General features: G+C 36.8%; 2 protein-coding genes and 1 long non-coding RNA gene across 5 annotated transcripts; 1 reads left to right on the top strand and 2 right to left on the bottom strand.

The window, feature by feature from the left end:
- Positions 1 to 296: 296 nt before the first annotated feature.
- On the bottom strand, positions 297 to 3,970 carry LOC143539483 (protein WALLS ARE THIN 1-like). Its single transcript, XM_077032788.1, has 6 exons — positions 3,595 to 3,970; positions 3,450 to 3,512; positions 2,566 to 2,682; positions 1,936 to 2,350; positions 859 to 1,010; positions 297 to 726 (listed from the first exon to the last, which is right to left on the bottom strand). The coding sequence occupies exons 1-6, from the start codon at positions 3,828 to 3,830 to the stop codon at positions 555 to 557; spliced, it is 1,155 nt and encodes a 384-aa protein (XP_076888903.1). The 5' UTR covers positions 3,831 to 3,970; the 3' UTR covers positions 297 to 554.
- Positions 3,971 to 18,244: 14,274 nt separating this feature from the next.
- LOC143539463 (uncharacterized) lies at positions 18,245 to 20,062 on the bottom strand. Of its 3 annotated transcripts, XR_013136446.1 has the most exons (5): positions 20,000 to 20,062; positions 19,717 to 19,815; positions 19,484 to 19,570; positions 18,416 to 18,639; positions 18,251 to 18,301 (listed from the first exon to the last, which is right to left on the bottom strand). It is a non-coding gene; the product is annotated as an uncharacterized LOC143539463 (long non-coding RNA). The 3 variants fall into 3 exon arrangements; XR_013136444.1 differs by having other exon boundaries at positions 18,245 to 18,639; XR_013136445.1 differs by having other exon boundaries at positions 18,246 to 18,479.
- A 723-nt stretch (positions 20,063 to 20,785) lies between these two features.
- Positions 20,786 to 22,251, top strand: LOC143539462 (uncharacterized). Its single transcript, XM_077032776.1, has 3 exons — positions 20,786 to 21,108; positions 21,205 to 21,454; positions 22,066 to 22,251. Exons 1-3 carry the CDS (start codon positions 21,095 to 21,097, stop codon positions 22,144 to 22,146), a joined length of 345 nt encoding a protein of 114 aa, XP_076888891.1. The 5' UTR covers positions 20,786 to 21,094; the 3' UTR covers positions 22,147 to 22,251.
- Positions 22,252 to 23,623: the final 1,372 nt, after the last annotated feature.

Here is a 23,623-nt window from a genome sequence, read left to right as displayed (position 1 = left end):
ACCTACCTCTTCATTACCATAGCAGATTCGACCATTTAAGCTAACCGTTTTAGCATGTATTTATGGAGATTACACAACGTATACATAGCCATTGAAATTAAAGGAGAAAAGAGTGTAATGAGCATCGAGTGCTATTCGGAGAAAGAAAGTTCTTGGCATATATACCTATTATTTAGTTTTCAACGTTTTGATTTATTTTAGTAAACTTTCGAATTTTTATCGTGTAAAAGCAACCAATTTCAAACGCGGATTTCCTCATAATGATCAACAAAACCCTTTAATTAATACCCTATCGATAAATAACTTGATTTATAACATCAAAACGATCAAAATCAATACAAAATACAACTTCAAAAGCAAAATACAACTTGATGTGATAAATAGATATTAAAAAGCATTTTCTTGGCTGATCGATCATGACATAAATAATAATCATCACACTTTAGGCATGTCTCCACATCTCTTTTTAAAAGCAAAAACAAAAAATCTCAACTAGAATGACACACCATGCACGCTTTGCTTTCCCCTTTTAACATACATTGTAACTTCCACTTTCAAACATTCCCATTTGATTGAGACAACAAAGGTTGCACAATCGACGACCTTGGCAGATCGTTGTCGGTATCATTCACTTGCGCCTTCTCTATTAACATAAACTTCCTCTCTTCGCTCTTTCCCCACAACACCAGGTACAATCCGGTTATAATCAACACGGCCCCTATAATCCTACACCATCAATACTTCATATCACCTTCCATTCGTGTTTACTCATATATTACATACATATATATATATAGAGAGAGAGAGAGACGAGTTTATTTAATTAGTACTATACTAATAACATTAATATTAACATACCCTCCCAAGTAGAACTCTTCTCCTAGAGCAACCGAAGCCATGAGAGCAACAACTAGAGTCTGAACCGGTTGATACAAGGCTACGAAAACTGGACCACCTTTTTGTATGCACCATATTTGTACCGCAAAGGCTATCCCTGATGCGACTACTCCCTGTATTCAAAAGACATTAATTTCACTACCTGCATATGCTTAAAGCTATAACTAAACTCATTATAGGGGTAAAAATCGGGTTGGTAAAATTTTGGGCTAGATATGACTCTATGAGTCAGGTTAGAAATTGAACGTTTTTTTTAAAATTTATCTAATAGAAGAATTACATGAACAAGCAAAAATAAAAAGATATGTAATCAATTAAAAGAAAAGAAAAAAACTTTCAAAACCATGTATATAAATATCTTTAGTTCTATACTCTCTAATAAAAAGACTATAATTTTTGCCACTTGTCGCTCTTACATTAAACCTTACCCTTTTTAAAAAAATTATAATAGTAAAATAATAGTTACCATTTTTAAAATGTATGTTTCAACATTAGTTAATTTAATATTTACAACCTAGTTTTTTAAACATTTGATATCTATAATTATATTTTAGTTTAAAATTGTTTTAAAGATTATTGTACAACGATTGATTAATTGATGCGGTTTTGGAAGCATTCAAATGGCTCATGACACTTTCGTTAATCAAAGACCGATAAAATGAACCATAGGTTCCAAGAACAAAGTTTTTTTTATATAAACTTAAACAAAAACCAATTAAAACAATAAACCCTAACATCCAATTTATACTAAAGACTATCTTACTAAACAAGAAACATAAATATTAGGAAACTTGAATTTTAAACGAATAATAAAAGATATTAAAATATTGTTTCTTACATGATAATTATTTATTAAATATTGTATTTTCAAGAACTACACGTGTAGTACACGGGCCTCAAACTAGTTTTGAATATTGTAAGGTTGTAAAAGTTATAATGAATATTTAATTTCTATGTATGTTACTCTCCAACCCGGGTGACTGGGCTTTGTTGATCGTTCAAAAAATATAATAAAAAATAAATTAGAGATCCACTTACAGCGTAAAACACGCTAAAGAGCTCCGAGCCAGTATGAATGAGCCAAGCGTTCATGTCACGTTCCATGAACGCGGCTAGAACAATAAATTGCAATATACCAAAGAAGCACTGGTATGATGTGAAGGAAAGACGTGCGGGATACTTTTTCAACACGGGGGCTTGCAACACGAGCCACCCTGACCACGACAAACAATGGCCGATCAAATACAAGCACCCAAGTGTCCAGCTCTTTCCATTGGCATCTCCCAATGACTTCAACACTGGAGACATCTCTCTAATACTGTTTAGAGACGGTGACGGGCTGTATATTGTTGGTCCCTTGTATAGAGTGATGACTGATGCTCCCGCGATGCAAAATAGGGTTCCGAAGACTTTTGATATGCCGTCTTTGCGGTCCAGTCTCACTTTCTCTATCCTGAAATTGTAATATGGCAACATTAAATTATGTGTGATAGTTTAACTAAAAAGTGGAAACGTGGCTGTCACGTAAGTGTCACTGCCACATAGGCATGGAGACTTTCAGTAACTTTTCCATAAAAAAAACGTGTAATCAATGTTTAATTAAAAACATAGTTATTGTTTGTTTTTTTAATATGAAATATGTGTTTATGGATGAGATTGGGAGCTTACCGGAGGATCGCTGCCATGAGGAATGTTATGGCGGGAACGGAGTTTTGAATGGCGGAGGCGAACGTTGGCGAAGTGTTGTCTAGACCCAACAAGTAGAAGCCTTGGTTTGCAGTGATCCTGTATAAGAATTACACACAGAAAGTTAAGTTAAAAGTTATGTCAAAAATTTGAATGGAATAAACTTTCATGTCATGATGTGAGAACACACAAACAAAATTAACAATTAATTCAATTTTTAAATTTCAATGAAAGATTGATATTAATATAATGTTGTAATTCATCTCTTTTAAACTAAAGAACTACAAAAACAAAACTCTTTTGATTGCTCCTTTGCATATATAATATAGTATGTTACCATAAACATATGTAGGTTGTATTTAGATTATACTATGTAGACATATTTAGGTTGTATCTAGGTTATACTATATATGTACATACAAGTATAACGGCAAAATTAGAAAAAGTGTGTGAACACAAGTTTAATGGTTTAATGTATATGAAAGTTATGAAATTAAAAAATATCCATATTGATAAAAAAACCATTGGGATTTAAATCTCGGAATAATATATGTTTATTATTTCTTGAAGCAGCCAAAGGCCTTCCTGCCCAACCACACTTTATGCAAAGGCAGATTATTTTCGTATAGTTTAATAAGTAATTATTACGATTTAATTGCACATAAAAAATCATTTTCTAACTTTTATCTCATTTATATTTACGGGACTTATTTACATTTAATAGCCTTGAAATCATTTTCTAACTTAATCTAGTGTTAAAGGTGTGTGACTTTCAACCAAATGGTTGTGTGTTCAAGTCTTACTTGAAACATTGGGATAAAATAAGTTGAAAAAAAATTAGTTCTTCGAAAAAAAAGAAATCATACCCGACGACTGCCAGGAGAAAGAACTGGATCAGAAAATTAAGATTAATCGGTGGGCGCTCCTTCCTGATCATAAAAACATAATTTCAATTTAGTTTAGATCATACGACTTGAAAATAAATTCGTTAAGAAAATTAAAGACACCAACTTTTCAAGAAAATAAGCAAACGGGACGAGGAGGATGAAGGCGAGGATGTTGCGGTAAACGGGGAAAACAATTTTAGAGATGCCCATATTAAGGGCAGCTCTAGATACGACATGAAAACCCGCATAACCAAACTGTAGAGCTAGCATAGCTAGGTGCAATTGCACCCTCTCTGGAAACCATCCAAGAATTCTTTGTGTGGCGGTGATGCCACCACTCCCACCGCCAACATCCGCCATTGATCGAGTATTGAGTTATGTAAAACACTACAAGAGGGGATGAGAGCAAGTGATGGTGAGTGAGGAGAGTAGGGTGTTAAGGGGAGTTATATATAGTATGGACCAAAAGCCTATATCCTTGTTGGAACAACACATGTGGGCCCATAAGCTAAGCATGCACACTGAAATTATAAAATCGATCAATATTAACAGTTTATAAATTATTAGTTATTATGAGCTATATAGTATATACTTTGCTTGTAGACTGTAGAGTTAATGAGTATATTATAGAATTCTGTCACAATCATAGTTGAGAAATACCACCATTTGGTCCATATCATTATTAAATCAGTTTTGAGTTTGTAACTTCGAAAGTCGTATGAACATTTGTACTGTCTTTTTAACGGCGGCAATTTGTATTAATTTAGCTGATTACGTCGTCAAGAGATAACGACCTGATTAATTGTTTTAGTTATGATATATCAGACAGTTACGTAACTCTATAATCATATCCGGTCCATTCTCTCCCAATATATATATAACTGCTTGCACAACCTATAAATATGTGATTCTCACTTTCTTTTTTCAAAACTAGCTTTGTATTAAATGCTCCATATGTATATTATTTTGTTAGGCTTTTTAATGTTAGGTTGAATCCATAACATAAACAAAAGCTCTTAATCCTGTAGTAATCAAAGAAAAATCCTTAGGGGGAATAGTAATATTCATAAGTCAAAGGATTGAAGTGTAGTACTTATTATTGTTTTTTTTTTAATTTAGTTAATCACTCCGTAGTCCGTAATCCGTATAGTTAGGAGCTAGTTCGTTTATATATATAAGTGTACAAAGATTTTGCAGGCACATCAATTCATTTGGCGTGCAATTTAACCATATTGTACAAAGATTTTGATGGTGTTTTTCCAAAAAAAAAATAATAATTACACCTGTACGTCATACCTCATTACCCAAATTTGAATCCCTGTTCATTTTCATGATTATTTATTTAATGTTTATTCATAAATAACCAAACACTTTTATGTCTAAATGGCCCCAATGTTTTAAGATGCACTTTATTTGATTTCTTATTCTAGTGTTCTAAAAGATTTTTGTTTCCTGAAATAAATAATTTCTACATTAATTGAAAAATATATCACTCTCAAAAAAGGACCTGTAACTTATAAAAAAGTTGATCAAATTTCAACACTTGACAAGTTATGGAAGAATACATACTTACTTTTCTAAATATATGACAAGTATCCCATTCCGCTTTGACTTGCTCATCAGAAAATTAGGACAGATGCATTATGGATTAATGGATTATAATTGGTTTAACCAATTCTCACTCTCATAATAACTTATCTTTCCAGATCAATTGTGTTACTACATTATTTAGACCTCTTAGCCACTATAATTTGGTCCACGAGAGTAGTCGTTAGTATGTATATTAGCTATAAAATCAACGAGACATTATTTAGACCTCTGTTCACGAGAGTAGTCATTGGTATGTATATTAGCTATAAGTCAAGTACCAACGACCTAAACGATTATTCCCTCACAAGGCAAATGTATGTGATTATTTCTTAGTATAGATTACATTTATTATCATCAAATCTATATATAAGCTAGGCCAACAAGTTCCCTATTTGATGATGACTAAAATACTTATTATACAAAATATTAAAAATACAAGAATAGACTTCACAAATGATTACACCCTATAAACCTTGTTGTCTTGGACTTAAGCTTGAAAAGTATTATTTGATTAATCAACATATTTCACTATTTCTTTACATTTACAGTAAACAATTTTTTTATATAATTAACACTAAACGGTCTTTTTGTGAAGGGCAGCTGTTTCCCTTACTGTGTATGTGAGTACACTACTAAGTTTAAACACGATACTTAATTACCTATATATATTAACTATCAATTACATTGCTAAACTAACTAGGAGTTTGCGTTTTTTCTAACTCTCACACATATATTTTTGTACTTGACTAGACAAAGGTTGTTAAAAATGTTGAGTTTTTTATTATAAAAAAACGAAGAAAAAATTTGGCTGCTTAAGTTGGGTTGATTCTCTCTAAGCTAGCTAGTAGACTCGAATAGTGAAGTTATTCCAACCACTCATATATTTGGGTTTACAAATTCTAACATTTTTTAACAGTTATTTGAATTATTGATGGACCACTGGTTTATTCAATAATTCAAGTACCAGAGATCATATTTTAAAAGAAATTCATCATAGGTGAGAAAACCTCATGACTGATCTAAAACCCTATTTTTTTATTACATATGAGACTTTAACCTAACACCTCCTATGTTTAAATTGAAATGTTTGATGTCTCACCTTAATTTTTTTTTTTTTTGAAACGGTGACTTTTCTCTATAATGGGATGCCACATCTCCTCCAAAAGAAGCCCCTTCACCCCACTCATACCAGACTATGTTGTCTTAACCAGATCCACACCTTAATCATCTTACAAAGTTGACGGTATTATTATATTATATTCTATTAGTGTGTGTGTATGTTACTTTTCTAATTGTATTGACGAAAGTCAAAAACATTGTACATGGATAGATTTTGAGTTGGATAATTAATTATTAAAGTAGTGTAGATTAAAATTACAGTATTTAACAAAAGAGTGTTTTTGGGAAAATGGTTTCTTTCTCGCTCTTGCTATTATTGGTTAATCTATATTTAAGTACAATAAAACTTATTCATTTGTATACTGTAATTGTTAAATTAGATATAATTCTTTTTCATTAATTATAAAAAATAGCATCCAAATAGTATTTATACATCTGAAAAGTAATCATTTCATCCAAAAACGATATAAACATTTAAGTATGAAATACTTATGCAATGGATTTCCTAGCAAAAACATAACATAATGTTTTTCCTTTTCATTTAAAAAACGTTTTACTAATTTTCTAACGAAAAATGATTGAAACTTTTGTTTTCTTATACATCTTCTTTTTATATATTTTTTTATTAAAAATGTAAAAGTTCACAATCTCCAAACACTATTACACAATTAATAATAATAATAATTATTAAAAAAATACATTTTCTTATGTTTTTCCTACACTGGATCTATTGCATGATTATTTTTTCTTAAAAGTATCATATAGATAAATTTTATGCACCCGAAAATTAAGTGCCCAGCTGATCCCCTGGGTTGCTCAACCCACTAGTCGAGTAGTCGGCCCTGCTTGTAATTCTATATGAATACAAATTCGACTTTAAAAAAATACCAAAAGTACATTAATAAGCATCACACATGAATCAAACTTCACAAAGGAACAATGATCGAGTCAAATAGAAAGTTTGTACTTTGTATACGAACTTAATTTATTACAAAAGACGTAAATAAACCAACCACGGATTTGCATGATACAAAATTATTTGATTAGCGAATAGTCGTTTACTGCGTTTACTCGTTTCAATTTTATCGCTAGGTTAAAAGTCATTTTTAAAAAACATGGGCCTAAAAAATATCAAAAATCTTTTGGGTTTTAACCGGTATTTTAAAAAAAACCGATGGTACGATGTTGAAGCAAACCGTCCAATAATATCCCGCTCTTAATACTGGTTGCATTTCCAAATCGAGTTATAACCTGCTTAAATACTCCTTTGATAAATAGGAATGAGAAATAAACAATTTTTTTTTTCAAATAGCACTCCTTTGATAAATACTCCGTAAGGCCATGTGTAGTGGAGGGGCTACAATTGGGGGCGAATTGTGACACGTGGCGCCCAGTCAGCATGGAGTGGAAATTTGTTTTTGGGGTGTAATGGTGTAGGGGCTACAAGTTGGGCCCACAATATCTTTTTTTATTATTTTCTTTTTATAACTAAACTAAACAAATAAAAAGCAATTTATTTAAATAATTAAATAAAAATGCATTAAAATTAAAAAGAAATACAAAAAATTAAAAACATAACTAATAATGCATTAAAATTAAAAAAAAAAATACATAACTAAAAATATTAAAAAACATAACTAAATAACATACTAATATCCATAATATTTGCGCATTTTTTCAATTCGTTGTCGTTGCAATAATGCGGCCTCTTCGTGTAACCCGGCCGCTTTGAGGGATTCGTATTTTTCACTCAATTCCCGCAATTCTAACATTTGGTCAATCTTTTCGTGTTGTTTGTTGGTTTTATTTCATGACATCGTTGAGTTCCTCGACACATTTTTTTTTGTTTTTTGATGATTTCTCTCATGGTAGCGGCGACTTCCACGAGTGTCGGTTGGTTCGGGTTGTTTGTCGGATTCATTTTGCTAAATTTTTTGAAGAATTTGGGTATGAATTGTGTATGAAATGGATATGAATGAAAAAGAAGGTGTATGTTTATATATATATATTGTTTAAATTATTATTATTATTTTTTTAAACATTTGACCGTTTACCACCGGTCATATTAATATAATAATATTATTTTCTTCTCCACTCCGGCGACAAGTTATCCCCGCCCCCGCCTCTTTTCGTCCAATTATCGCCCGGGGGCGGTGGTCGTCTCGTTTCGTCCCCAACTCTCGCCCACTACGTTTGGCCTAATTAGTAACTTTAAAAAAGGGAAGTAATGAGGTGAGGTTTAAAGTTTAAAGCAGGAAGGGTAGGCATGCTATTGGTACTAATGATGAAAGTATAGCGCACGAGGGGGTGGAGCCAATCCAGCCGGAGCTGTGATGTTCCCATGCGTCTTCCACCACCAACACCAGTCCTTGATATCTGGTCAAACCAAGACCCACAAACCCACCATTATTTTATTATTCATTATTATTAATCCTTTCAACTAAGAAGAAAGAAAATAAAGTTGTTTTTAAGGATCACAGCTCATTAATCATGATGCCCTCATAATTATTATGTAAATGGGTCAAGCAAATTAGTATCAATGTTTTAAAAACGTACCATTTTACATAATATAAACATATTTACGTATAATATGTTAAAACTTTGGTTTTATGTTTTATAAAGAAACATAGATATTACATCAACATAGCAGGTAGGCGGGCAACAAGTTGCGCCGCCACCCTTTCTGAATTGCAAACTCTAACCTGCTAAAGACATACCTCTGCCCCTTTGGAGTCGACACATTGCTATGCACAACCCGTTGGACCATGGTTAGGAAACAGATAGCTTCCGGTGCCAAGGAGCCAAAGGTATCAAAAACCAGAAAGACAAAAACATGTTGCTTCTTTTCGCAGGCTTTAGCATGTTTCTCCACCTTCTTCGTTTCAGCCATTTTCATTGCTTGCCAAGCTACAAACCCATTATCCCTCAAACCAGCTAATGGAGATACCCCTATGAGGTCAACACAAGCGTGTTTTTCCCCGGCCCAACCAAATACGAGCAAATCTGTCGGTCGTAGAGTGGATCACCCTTCCGTGGTAAGGAAGTTTACGGGGGCTTCCTTTTTAGCTGATATCCCAGCACTCCTTAAGATGTCCCAAAGAACGTCCCGCACCCAATCATGTCGGTATTTGAACCCAGGCATCTCATTGCAATGAACCGCATGCTCTCCGAATTTATCCAGGCAAGCCTTACGGCAGATCGGACATGTTTCGTCTTCTGGGTACATTGGGACCATCAAACGGTACTTATGAATGACCCTATATTCGACCGCATACACGCTTTGGCCCAAGCCATCAATCGGGATAACGGTCAGAAAATCTTGGGCATGAGGACCTTGTAAGCATTCAATAACCGTCTTCTGTCCGGGGGACAATCCAAAAACTTCTCCCAGGCTCTGAGCGATTTTGCCAAAGTTTTTTGAGGCTTTGGTGGGGCGGTCTCCTTATTAGAGAAACCGCCAATGTCAAAGTCTGGGAGAGCGCCATTTAGGCGTTCCAGGGCCTGCACGTAGTCTGAGTCCAGGTCGACAACTCCGCTATTCCTTAAGATGTGATTATGTAGCTTCCAAGACTGAGCCCTCGACGCTACAAAAGCGTAAATCCCAACATCATGAGCCGAAAGAAGGCCTAAACCCCCTAAGCGCATCGGTAAAAATACAAGTCGCCACTGAAGATCACCAAAGAACGGGCCTCCACATACAACTATGTCTTCGATGGCTTCTCGAAGCCCCTTATCAAAACAGGATATCGCATCATCCATCATATGGGGGTGGCATGTTCGTAACCCAAAAAGCAACTTAGCAACCCCCATGCAAGACCTAAGCAGGAGGAGTTCGCTCTGGGTATCCCTAAGGCAAGGTAAGAGTTTCATAAGATCAACCGCAAGAGATGCTCTCCGCTTCGCCAACTCTTTAATAAAGTAGGGATCTCGACTAACAGCCCCTCCAAGGAGCTTTACCCCTCTCTCTGGTCTACCAATCCCACTAGGGAAAAGCCCATCTTTAACTTTCACTCCATTACACGTTGGCCAAAAAACCTCGGTTTTCTTAATATTAAGTTGAAGCCCCAATGATGGCCCTTCCGAGCTGATAATGTCTAGGGCTTTAGCGACTTCGTTGGCACCACCAATAATAGTCCCATCATCCAAGTACCAAGCATTGAAATGGGAGGTTACAGCCATTTTGTACCCGGAGAACAAGAGGGTGTAAGGCTAAGGCAAAGAGGAGGGGCCCAAGGGGGTCTCCCTGCTGAACCCCAGTAGTAGCCCCTATACAGTCATCACCAACGTACAACTTAGCCGGCTGGGCATAAAAGAACTGGACCTATAGATAGATAGACGAGCAATGATGATGAACCTCCCAGAGAAGGGCTGTGCGGTCGACCATATTGAAGGCGTTGGAGAAGTCCACGGTAAGCATAGCTAAAGAACCGTCCGCGTGAAAGGAGTTAAGAAACCGGTTCGCGCTGTGAAGCACCGCCTCTGCCCCATTAGGGGTCCCAACCCCAAACTAAAAGTCCCCTAAATACTGAGTCATTTCCTTCTCAACCATCTTCATAGCCACTTTAGAAACCAACCTACGCTAGATAGCCCCCACAGCAATGGGCCGAATTCCATTATCCGGCTTTAATAAAGGGGTAAGGGGGGCCGAAGCAATAAACTCAGCGAGCACCTTGGGGCACAGACCCCCTAGCCATAAGGTGACGACTTCAGTGATGGCTGAGAGCAGACCAATGGAAGTAACTGATCCCTCACCACTAAGAGCGTCCAACAAGTGTTGCGCCCGCATCCCGTCTCTCCCGCATGAGGTCCCTTAAAGAAATGATCGGATACATCTAAGCACACAGTCCCCATCCACCGAGAGAGTAGGCAGGGCGACAGAGCTAGAAGGCAAGGACGGAGGCGGCACCACTGGGTGTTTATCAATGAGGGCTTTCATGGTTGAATCTCCGAGAGGGGCAACCCCACTTGAGCATAATACATTGACGGCAGCTGTGAAATGACCATCCCAGACTTTCCTGAGACATTGTTTAATATTGAGGCTTTTTTTAGAACCCTACTCCCCTCCCACCTCTCTTTTAGAAAAAGTGATTCCCCCACGTTATCAAAGAGAGAAAGAACCAAGTCAGCAAAACCAGATCCATCTTTCCACACCGCAAGTGCTTGCTGAATGCTACTACATTGCAAAGACTTTCGATTCCCTGACCTGCATTCCTGCCTAGTGGAAGGTTTCACCACCCTTAAAGTACAACGCGGCAACAATAGTAATTTGACCCAATTCTCAATCGAGCCTGGTGAATCCACTACCTTGCGTAAAGCACATGCCAAAGTCTGAGCAAACGCCAAACGGCAACTTGGGGGGATGCTCTTAACCGTTTGCATGGGAAGGGAGAAAGCCCGTTCCAAAAGGGATACATCCCCAACCACTCCTACAGATGGACCTGGGTCCCTATCCACAGACACATGATTAGGTTTCTAGATCCCAACGATGAATTCTCCAACATCTCCAGAATCCATAGAAAAAGAAAAGACACCATCAACATGCTTGCACCCCCCTGCTAAGGGCATGCAACGTCATGCACCTCCCACATAACCATTTATCCCCCGCCCGAAGGGCTTCCCCAATATCTATAAAAAGGTCCAAATCCTTGGAGATAACATCTTTTAAAAGGTTCTTCCGAGTATCCATTTTGAAATGGGTACTTTGCATGTGCTCAAGTAGGCGGAAAAACCCCGAGGACCCAGGCCTACCATCCTTACACTCATGGAAATGCTTAAAGGGGCATGGCCTTAAACCGTTAGGGGAGCTAGGACCAAGCTCTCCTGTATTTACGTTTCGAATTCTTTTTATGGTAGCCATGTACACACGAGAACAGAAAACAAACAAATCACAAAAGACAACGGACCCCTAAAGACCCTGACTCGAGATGAGTTAGAGCAAGAATCAAATACCAAACCCCTCACACTCGAAGGAGGGGAGCAACCACGGGTTGCTCACCCCCCAGCTAGCACCCCACAACAAACGCTAAGGCATAAGAGGATGAAGGTATAACTCCAAAATAAAGCAAATTGGATAGAACTTCAACTCAAAATACCCCCTTAAACACCCAAATGCAAGTAAACAACCTTTAACTTATCCGAACCTAAGTTGTAATTTCGTCGAACACCTGGCGTGCAACACGTATTAACCACCAAAATAGATGATTTGAATTTTTTTTTTTTTTTTTTTTTAAGATTTTATTTATTTCTACTGATGAAACATAGATATTACATCAATATAGCAGGTAGGCGGGCAACAAGCTGCGCCGCCACCCCTTTCTGAATTGCAAACCCTAACCTGCTAAAGACATACCCCTGCCCCTTTGGAGTCGACACATTGCTATGCACAACCTGTTGGACCCTAGTTAGAAAACGGATAGCTTCCGGTGCCAAGGAGCCAAATGTATCAAAAGCCAGAGGGACAAAAACATGTTGGTTCTCTTCGCAGGCTTTAGCATGTTTCTCCACCTTCTTCGTTTCAGCCCTTTTTATTGCTTGCCCAGCTACAAACCCATTATCCCTCAAACCAGCTAAGGGAGATACCCCTGTGAGGTCAACACAAGCGTGTTTTCCCCCGGCCCAACCAAAGACGAGCAAATCTGCCGGTCGTAGAGTGGATCTCCCTTCCGTGGGGTCTGTAAGGAAGTTTACGGGGGCTTCCTTTTTAGCTGATATCCCAGCTCGCCTTAAGATGTCCCAAAGAACGTCCCGCACCCAATCATGTCGGTATTTGAACCCAGGCATCTCCTTGCAATGAACCGCATGCTCTCCGAATTTATCCAGGCAGGCCTTACGGCAGATCGGACATGTTTCGTCTTCGGGGTACATTGGGACCATCAAACGGTACTTAAGAATGGCCCTATACTCAACCGCAGACATGCTTTGGCCCAAGCCATCAATCGGGATAACGGTCAGAAAATCTTGGGCATGAGGACCTTGTAAGCATTCAAAAACCGCCTTCTGTCGGGGGACAATCCAAAAACTTCTCCCAGGCTCTGAGCGATTTTTCCAAAAAGGGCATTCGCCAAAGTTTTTTGAGGCTTTGGTGGGGCGGTGTCCATATTAGAGAAACCGCCAATGTCAAAGTCTGGGAGAGCGCCATTTAGGCGTTCCATGGCCTGCACGTAGTCTGGGTCCAGGTCGACAACTCCGCTATTCCTTAAGATGTGATTCTGTTGCTTCCAAGACTGAGCCCTCGACGCTACAAAAGCGTAAACCCCGAATCATGAGCCGAAAGAAGGCCTAAACCCCCTAAGCGCATCGGTAAAGATGCAAGTCGCCACTGAAGATCACCAAAGAACGGGCCTCCACATACAACTATGTCTTCGATGGCTTCTCGTAGCCCCTTATCAAAACAGGATACCGCATCATCCATCATATGGGGGTGGCATGTTCGTAACCCAAAAAGCAACTTAGCAACCCCCATGCAAGACCTAAGCAGGAGGAGTTCGCTCTGGGGATCCCTAAGGCAAGGTAAGAGTTTCATAAGATCAACCGCACGAGATGCTCTCCGCCTCGCCAACTCCTTAATAAAGTAGGGATCTCGACTAACAGCCCCTCCAAGGAGCTTTACCCCTCTCTCTGGTCTACCAATCCCACTAGGGAAGAGCCCATCTTTGACTTTCACCCCGTTACACGTTGGCCAAAAAACCTCGGTTTTCTTAATATTAAGTTGCAGCCCCAATGATGGCCCTTCCGAGTTGATAATGTCTAGGGCTTTAGCGACTTCGTTGGCACCACCAATAATAGTCCCATCATCCAAGTACCAAGCATGAAATGGGAGGTTACAGTCATTTTGTACCCGGAGAACAAGAGGGTGTAATGCTAAGGCAAAGAGGAGGGGCCCAAGGGGGTCTCCCTGCTGAACCCCAGTAGTAGCCCCTATACAGTTATCATCAACGTACAACCTAGACGGCTGGGCATAAAGGAACTGGACCCATAGATAGATAGACGGGCAATGATGATGAACCTCTCGGAGAAGGGCTGTGCGGTCGACCATATTGAAGGCGTTGGAGAAGTCCACGGTAAGCATAGCTAAAGAGCCGTCCGCGTGAAAGGAGTTAAGAAACCGGTTCGCGCTGTGAAGCACCGCCTCTGCCCCATTAGGGGTCCCCACCCCAAACTGAAAGTCCCCTAAATACTGAGCCATTTCCTTCCCAACCATCTTCATAGCCACTTTAGAAACCAACCTACGCCAGATAGCCCCCACAGCAATGGGCCGAATTCCATTATCCGGCTTTAATAAAGGGGTAAGGGGGGCCGAAGCAATAAACTCAGCGAGCACCTTGGGGCACAGATCCCCTAGCCATAAGTTGACGACTTCAGTGATGGCTGAGAGCAGACCCATGGAAGTCACTGATCCCTCACCACTAAGAGCGTCCAACAAGTGTTGCGCCCGCAACCCGTCTCTCCCGCATGAGGTCCCTTTAGGAAATGATCGGATACATCTAAGCACACAGTCCCCATCCACAGAGAGAGTAGGCAGGACGACAGAGCTAGAAGGCAAGGACGGAGGCGGCACCACTGGGTGTTTATCAATGAGGGCTTTCATGGTTGAATCTCCGAGAGGGGCAACCCCACTTGAGCATAATACCTTGACTGCAACTGTGAAATGACCATCCCTGACTTTCCTGAGACATTGTTTAATATTAAGGCTGTTTTCAGAACCCTCCTCCCCTCCGACCTCTCTTTTAGAAAAAATGCTCCCCCCCACGTTATCAAAGAGAGAAAGAACCAAATCAGCAAAACCAGATCCATCTTTCCACACCGCAAGTGCTTGCTGAATGCTACTACATTGCAAAGACTTTCGATTCCCTGACCTGCGTTCCTGCCTAGTGGAAGGTTTCACCACCCTTAAAGTACAACGCGGCAACAAAAGTAATTTGACCCAATTCTCAATCGAGTCTGGTGAAACCACTACCTTGCGTAAAGCGCATGCCAAAGTCTGAGCAAACGCCAAACGACAACTTGGGGGGATGCTCTTAACCGTTTGAATGGGAAGGGAGAAAACCCGTTCCAAAAGGGATACATCCCCAACCACTCCTACAGATGGACTTGGGTCCCTATCCACAGACACACGATTAGGTTTCTGGATCCCAACAATGAATTCTCCAGCATCTCCAGAATCCACAGAAAAAGAATAGACACCATCAGCATGCTTGCACCCCCTGCTAAGGGCATGCAACGTCATGCACCTCCCACATAACCATTTATCCCCCTCCCGAAGGGCTTCCCCAACATCTATAAACAGGTCCAAATCCTTAGAGATAGCGTCTTTTAAAAGGTTCTTCCGAGTATCCGTTTTGAAATGGGTACTTTGCATGTGCTCAATTAGGCGGAAAAACCCCGAGGACCCAGGTCTACCATCCTTACACTCGTGAATAGAAACCAAAACTAGAAATCCAATAGATAATTGAATGCTTGCTACTATTATAATATGTAGAACACATTTTGTATAATAACGTAACTTACACCTTCCCCGACGTATCACACGGAGAAAACCTATCACTAATAACAAGTTGGATTGTAAATGTACGTGTACAAAAATACTGCCGCATCACGGTGCCAACATTCTAGTTACCAATTACAAACGGAACAATTCACACCCATCAAAACATCCCATAAATAAGGCCTTCTTATTTTTCGTGGATGCAATAATAAATTTCAACGGTATTAATACGTACTGCACATGTTATGCATAATTCTTTCCAAAAACATATATGATATTTCAACTCAAATGATTTTGAAACTTTTTATGCATTTAGTCTCCATAAAGGAGAAAAAAGAATAAAAAACCATGTTTTGTCCCCCAAATCATGACAAGTACTAGACTGTAACTAAACTATTCAATATGCTTTTTTTAAGGTAAAACTAGTGTTATTATCCGCGTTTCGCTGCAGGGTTTAAATTGTTAAATTTAACTAAAGTTACAAATATGAACATTGCAAATAAGTGGTTTTCATCATTGTTTGAAAACTAATAACATCTTATCAAAAGAGTGTTCATAAACTCCATTTCAAATCAAATTCTTCTTGTCATGAGATACGATCCAAACTGCTCGTTTCTTTTGTTGTTATTACACCATTTTTTGCGAAATGTGAAGTTTAGTTCCTGGAATCATATACACATAAAATTAGAGCAATAGTTACAGTCATCACTTACCCCATGTAAATGGCAAAGCATTTGTCTTATAAGTTATAGCTTTTGTAATTTCACAAACAAGAAATTTTATTTGCCTGTGTTGTAAACTGGATTCAGTTTGATAGCTACGGTAACCTCATAGAAAGTAGAGGTGCATAAACAGGTGGAACCTGTTTGGCTTGGTCAACCAAAAAGTCAAAATTGGTTTGTAATTGATTTCGATTCGGGTTGAAACCGGTTGATAATAAGTTCTTTTACCGTTTTTCGACCAATTTTTGTCTGTTTTTAATTCGGTTGACCAGCTTGTTGTGAGAATTACAAACCGATCCTGAATATGTGCCTTTATCGACTCCAAACCTGTTCGAGTCATAGGTTTTGTGCGGTTAACCGAATTCAGTGTGCACTTTTAATAGAAAAGCTATAAATAGATATTAACATATTGCTTTTGAACCTAAACACTTGTTACTTCCTCAAGATATAATGCAGTTACACAAAAGATCTGTACTAATGCCTTTGAAATAGGTACGTATACGTTTTTCCTTGAAGATGGCTTCACTAATTATAGATATTCTATCCTTCTAAATCAATAAAATAACAAATTTTAGGGGTGTTTGGGATTTCTTATTTTCATTAAAGAGTGTCCTTTATAGTCATTTTGATTTTTCCAACACATAAGCTGATCCAAACATTTTTTTAAAAACTTATGTTAAAAATTTTATAAGTTAATAAGTCATTATAACAAAAAGTCATTTTTCACTTAACTAAGCAATCCCAAACACACCCTTTGTAACTTATTGGCATTTATCAAGACTGATGCTAAGTAACTGATTTTGTAATATATTATGTACTAGGTTATGTGACCGTGTCTTACACGGGTTGGACAACTTAAATTTTATAAGTGATAACTTTAATACATTAAGTACAAATTTAAATTATAACTACTAATCACAAATCTATAAATACTTGTTTTGATACAACATTAGATAATACACTAAAAAAATGGTACCAACTAAAGTAAAATAGTATTATGAGAACATAAACGGTACAGTCGAAACAATACGAACCAACCATCAATAGAAGAAAACGTTCGATTAGTTGAAGAATGTTCAATAAAGAAGAATCGATAAGGTTTTGATCAACAAAATATAGATAGAAAGAAATATATTATAGTTAAAGATGAAAAGAAGGTGAGTCGAGTTCAATTAATGATCCACGTATTTTTAACAATGAACCCGTTGAATAATGAAAATGTTCAGTTTACAAAAATGTTTTATAAATAAACCTAACATTTTAAAAAAATATAAAATACGTTCTGTAAAAGTAATTAGAGAAATCATTTAACAAAAAATATATAAACAGAACTTTAAAAAGTATTTATAATTAATGTATAATTAATAGAAGAGAGAAGCTGGAAGAAAGAATAATAATGCTTAAAAGAATGACATGTGACATAATTTTTTTTTTAATTTATTATATAGTATAGATTACCTTCGTAGTCCTTTTATTATTCGGAATATAAAGTCGGCCATTATAACATTATTTTGATGTGAAGAATATTAAATAATAACTAGTAATCGTAACCGCGCGTTGCTGCGGGCGGAGTTAGGACCATGTTTTGTTTGTGTTACATGTTCATAAATCATTACATAAATCTCCATGAATCAATCCAAACACCTAATATAAAAGTTATGATAAACAATTGCATTGCAGAAACAAATGAAATTACCTTAATTACAAATGAAGTAAGAAAAATAAAACATAACCCAAATACTCAGCAAAATATTGTTTTTTCATCATATGTTAAATGCCAATGTTATGAAATATAAATGTTAAAAGAATAAACCTCATGTCCATCATGGCCAGATGCAGTGCCTCTTGATATAACCTTTGGCATATGTATGCCCCTTTCCCCATCACCGGTGACCGCATATAACGAAATCTGCTTCCTTTAATGAGAAAGGAAAGTAGTTGTGTTTATAAAAACACACAAATTGAACATAAGGTATTGCTAAAGCAGTTGTATTTATGACAATAACTTCTAATTGAAGACATGAAGTAACCTGATGTCTTTTAGGTGTAGGCGTAAAGGCATGCCTCCATTCGTTGCTGCATCCATTGTCCAACCTTTAGGAATATATACCAAGTTAGCCCGGTGACAATTCAACATAGCTATTATCTTGTATCATGTTCAGGTAGATGTTTGTACTGGATCATGTTAGCGCATGCAGCCAAGTCTTCATAGCCACATAAATTGAAGTACTGTCATAGAAAATCCTGTGAAATACTGACACAAAAAAGTAAACAAATTATAAAAATTATAGTCACCTTATGAAACACATAACAGATAAGAGTAAAAATTAGGTTACATTCTTTTTACTTGCTGTGGCGACAAATAAAATGCAGGTTGATTTTCCAAACATAACAAAGGAATTCTTTAAAAAAATGTCCAAGAGCTTGGTTCATAGGATACATTATACAGGGCTCGGTTCGATGACGAAGAGCCATCACCAAAACAACCTTGTTTGCTTATGTGGAAATGTCGTATTGCTGCTTTAGGCTACCCAAGTAGTAAAGGAATTAACCTAATTAAAGAAAAAAAATAAATCTAGAAATCCATAAACCAAAATATTCACTGGATTGATCAATCATCCATGTACGCCTAATTATTCTCAGAGTAAGCGCCTATGAAAACTCTAGATCAGATTATATCACTTTGAAAAGAAAAGCTTCTTCAAATCCATATCAGATGCGTAAGATATCTCACGAAATGATCAATAAGAGTAGCCTTGACCACTGCTAATACAAAAAATTAAGGATTTTGTAGAGTGACTAAAAGGGATATTAGGGTTCTATATCAAGTCTTAACTAATAGCAACATTCATCTAATCAAACAAAGAGCTGTTAAAGAAAAAAAAATAAAATTCGATTAACAATTTGTATGGATGAATAAATGAGGACTTCATTTGGGCCAACATAGGGGTCGTCGTCATTGATTTACTATTCATCTACAACTGCCATTACCGATTCGGAACCCTAGTCATACAGCACCTACAGAAGATGAAAACAACAAACTGAGAGAATTAACCATATACATATCCCAATCGAAAGAGACGAAGCCAGGCGATTACCTTCGGTAATCAGACAAAAAGAGAGACGATATGCTGGAAAGTTGAATACGATCGAATTTGTATGGTGATGCTCCAGTGGTCAAAACCCTGGAGAAAGAAGATGAGAGTAAGAGAGAAGAAAGTAGAAACAGAGAAAGTTGAAGTGAAGGCGAGATAGTGGTAAAAAAACACGCGTAAACGAAAACAACCACACACACGGGTTCTAAACTTTGCTACCATGAGCTCGAACATACCTATATCAGGCACTATTATAACTGGTGCAGATTTGCAGTGATTTAAGCAATACTCACTTACGCTTCCCTTGATTACACTTGAAAACACGAACCAAGATCCTACAGGTTAGGGAATTCAGATAAGTAATAACTAAAGACAGCAAAGATCAAACCAAATACAGAATAAAACACAAAAGACAATGATGGTTTGTTAATGTTTTCTTATTGAGAGTACTTTCAAATAAGTTAACTTGTTAAAAAAATGTTTACAGCTGTAATGCTGTATGTATATATCGATTCTGACCTGTTCGATTTCGGTAGCACAGCCAACGCATCAACCTCCAATAATATCCTATTAAAGGCATCAACCTCCAATAACAAAAGGTTAATTTGTTAATGGTAGGAGACTATAATGAATTATTAGTGTTAAATTGCTATATACATGAATTTTACATGATATTAAAATTACCGGTATCCCACCGATATCTTACTGCAATAACCGATATCCGATATTTTTCCGCATTAACTGCTTAGATCATAAAAGGTTTTGCTTTTTGTTGTATATGCAGTCAATCTCGGTGGTATCTCCGTGTCCTCATGTGAAATATCGGTCAAAATATCGGTACCGGTAATATAGGCGATATTTCACCGATATATTAAGTCTTAATTTTCAAATTTTGGCATTTAATGTTGGTTTTTTGAGTCTTAATTAGTTCCTACTTGCTATAATTGTTAGTGTTTTGCAAGTTGCAAAAGGATAATTTGTTAATAGTAAATTAATATATTGAATTATTAGTGTTAAAGTGCTATATATATATAAACTCTGCATGATAATATAATTACCGATATCTCAAATATTGTTCCTCGACCGATATCCGATACTTTCCCGCATTAACTGCTTAGTTTGTTGTGTGTTAGAGATTCAAGTTTTTTGCTTTTGGAATACTAAGTTACAATTATACCCACCATTCCATTATCTGTAAAACTAGTAAATATATAAAATTGTCCTTTTTGGTTGGTCATTTGACATACTTTTTGGCGTCACCTCAGCAAATGGGCGATTTTCATTTTAGGGGTGTAGTGGCTATGTTGCCGGAAATCGCCCAAACTTATCGCCCACTACACACTGTCTAAGTAAATAAGCACTTTTGGAGTTAAATAAGCTTAGCCAAACGTCAGAGTCTTAGATGGTTGCTTTTATAATATTTTGACAACTAGCATGCATTATTAGGTATTTGATGCAGCCGTGCACGAGAAAACTAAGTTGAAGAACGGGAAGATATCAGTTAAACCAAAGCCTCTGTACCCGGGATGTGTCTTTTTGCACTGCATACTCAATAGGGAACTCCACAATTTTATAAGAGAAGACTGCGAAGGGGTCGGAGGATGCGTTGGACGCATGGTTGGAAACACGTATGTAAATCTGCTTATTATCTGCTGCTATTGTAATTCATTAGTTAGTTATACATCACAAGCTAAGTCTTATACAAGGTAGGTTTTGTGTTGCAGGAAGCGACAGATTAACAAACCGAGGCCCGTGTCCAAAGATGACATGGAGTCGATATTTGAAGAAGTGAAGGAGAAGCAGGAAGCAGCAGATAAAGCTTTTGAAGAAGAGCAATCATTGGTTGTGCCTTCTGATAAAAAGGTATCAAGGAGTAGAAAGCGGACGCTTTTAGGGTCTACTGTTAAAATTGTGTCCGGAGATTTTGTGGATTTTTCAGGCATCGTAAAGAAGTTGGATAAGAAGAGAGGACTGGTATGCATTCCTTATTTAATTGGTCATTTTAAAAGAAAAGAAAAAAAAACGGTATGATATGGTATAGGGGTGGCAATTATGACCCATTGGGTTGAGTGGGTTGTATTAAAATATATATAATGGGTCAGAATGGGCCAAACCTAAAAAAGAAAATGATTGAAATGGGTCAAAACGGGTTGAAATTTCTCAAGTGTTTTTTTTTTTCTTTTTTGTTTATGGAACGAGAAAAACGGATGGAACTTTTTAATATTTTTGCTTTTTAAGTATTTGATTTATATTTCGAGTTATAATTTTTTAATTATTTTTTTTTTTTGAATTTTTTAATGAGGGTTTTCGAAATCTCTACCCATTTTGACCCATTTCAAAAACCCCTTATTAAAAAATTAAAAAATCATAACTCGATATATATAAATCAAAAACTAAAAAAGTAAAAGTACTAAAAAGTTTCCTTTGTTTTTTTCGTTCCGTAAAAAAAACCCTCTAAAAATGTCAACCCGTTTTTGACCCGTTTCAATCAAATTCTTTTTTTAGTTTGACCCATTCTGACCTATTATATACAACCCAATGGGTCACATTTGCCATCCCTAATATGGTATGATTGTGTGTTGCAGGCGAGTGTTGTGTTCACATTATTTGGGAAGGAAACAATTGCAGATTTAAATCTTAGTGAGATTGTACAAGAGCAGCTATAACGTTAGTCACGCGGCTATGATGACTAAAGAAGCCCATCCAACTGAATCTTTTGACAGTATCATTTTACATGAATGGTGGGTTGGGATGGGGCGGTCTGTTCTATTGACTATTGGGATGGAAGTGTACCCTTTGAAAGCGACTCCCTCGTGTGTCATGAACACAATAAGACCATTAAGTTAAATGTTGTATTAGGAAACAAGTGTATGGTTTGTCAATTTGAAAAGCCTGCAAAATTGATATTTTGGAGGTTTAGAGCATATCAAGCAATGAAAGTTGTTCTTTGTTGATTTGACACTTGGAATGGGATGTGGTTACATTTATTGTGATGTTTTTTAGTTATATGTTGTAACCTGTAAGGTGTCTAGTCTAGCCCTTGATAGTCAGAATTGTACTGTTTGGAAGTTGTTAGTTAAAAAAAATGCTATATTCTAACCGTAAAGCAAACAAAGGGGATTTTGAATTTCTTTACCTTCTTTAATTCTTTCTTTCAAATATAAATGAAATAAGAAGCAGAAGTTCTAAATTAAGTTACCAAGTAAAACAAACCGTGGATATTCATTTTCTAATTTCTATTTTTTTAAATAAAAAGAGAACCTCTCACAAAGAGGTGGACAATAAGCCGGTCAATTGAACCGACCTGAAAACTGTCATTGTTATTGAAGATTTGGGGATTCTAAACTAGATTTGGTTTTTAGGATTTCTTGTTAGGTGGGTTTTGGGTGATTTTAAAGAATGATGTTTTTATGATGCGTCAGCTGACTATGCATGTTTTTTGGTGTTTTCGGATGTTCCGATTGTGGATGCTCTAGGCGTGCTTATAAAACTCTAATTTTAATCATTGAAGTTATATTAAAAATAAATAATAAATATTTAAAAATACAAAATAAAAGAAAAAATTTGTGTTCCTGAATTTTATTTAAGGAAAAAACAAAATGTATGTTTTCGAGTTTCATTAAAGAAAATAAAAGAAAAAAAATGGTGAGAGTTAAAAAGAGTAAATTGTAAAATAATATGAAAAGGTTGGGTGTATGAGATTCCTTATTTTTGCCTTCTTATAAGTTATAACTTGTTAAAAAGTTAAAAGGGTGTTTAAGTTTGTTTAATATATGAGAGGAAAAGTTCAGTAAGTTATAATGTTATAACTTATGACTTTTCTATAAGTCATAAGACTACCCGTTGTGGGCGAACACATTGGGCGAATTTGGGCGAGCACAAATTAAAACTTCAATCTGTGTAATACACGGGTACCTAACCTAGTAATAAATATTCAAAAGCACATGTCAAAGCTACTCATTAAACCCTAACAAAACATTCTTAATTAAGTTAGAGGATTAGTGACACTTTAAAGTGAGTTCAAACAAATGATAATTGAAGTCCTTTGAATTTAACATATAAATCATTTTCTAGGATCAAACGTAAACCAATCAAAATCATTTAAGAACACTTTATGGGACGTTTGTTAAGGAACCAAATGAC

This window comes from Bidens hawaiensis, unplaced genomic scaffold (assembly GCF_021521415.1).
Source record: "Bidens hawaiensis isolate Kalapana, Puna unplaced genomic scaffold, B.hawaiensis_p1.1 tig00011896_1, whole genome shotgun sequence".
NCBI lineage: Eukaryota > Viridiplantae > Streptophyta > Magnoliopsida > Asterales > Asteraceae > Bidens > Bidens hawaiensis.
This window is presented reverse-complemented; position numbering and strand designations above follow the sequence as displayed.

Coding starts and splice junctions, on each gene's coding strand:
- LOC143539483 (XM_077032788.1), bottom strand. CDS start 3,830: ATGGCGGATGTTGGCGGTGGGAGTGGTGGCATCACCGCCACACAAAGA. Junction 3,513..3,594: donor TTTGCTTATTTTCTTGAAAA/GTTGGTGTCTTT, acceptor TTTTATGATCAG/GAAGGAGCGCCCACCGATTA. Junction 1,011..1,935: donor TCTTTAGCGTGTTTTACGCT/GTAAGTGGATCT, acceptor TTTTGAATACAG/GGAGTAGTCGCATCAGGGAT.
- LOC143539462 (XM_077032776.1), top strand. Junction 21,455..22,065: donor TGGATAAGAAGAGAGGACTG/GTATGCATTCCT, acceptor TGTGTGTTGCAG/GCGAGTGTTGTGTTCACATT.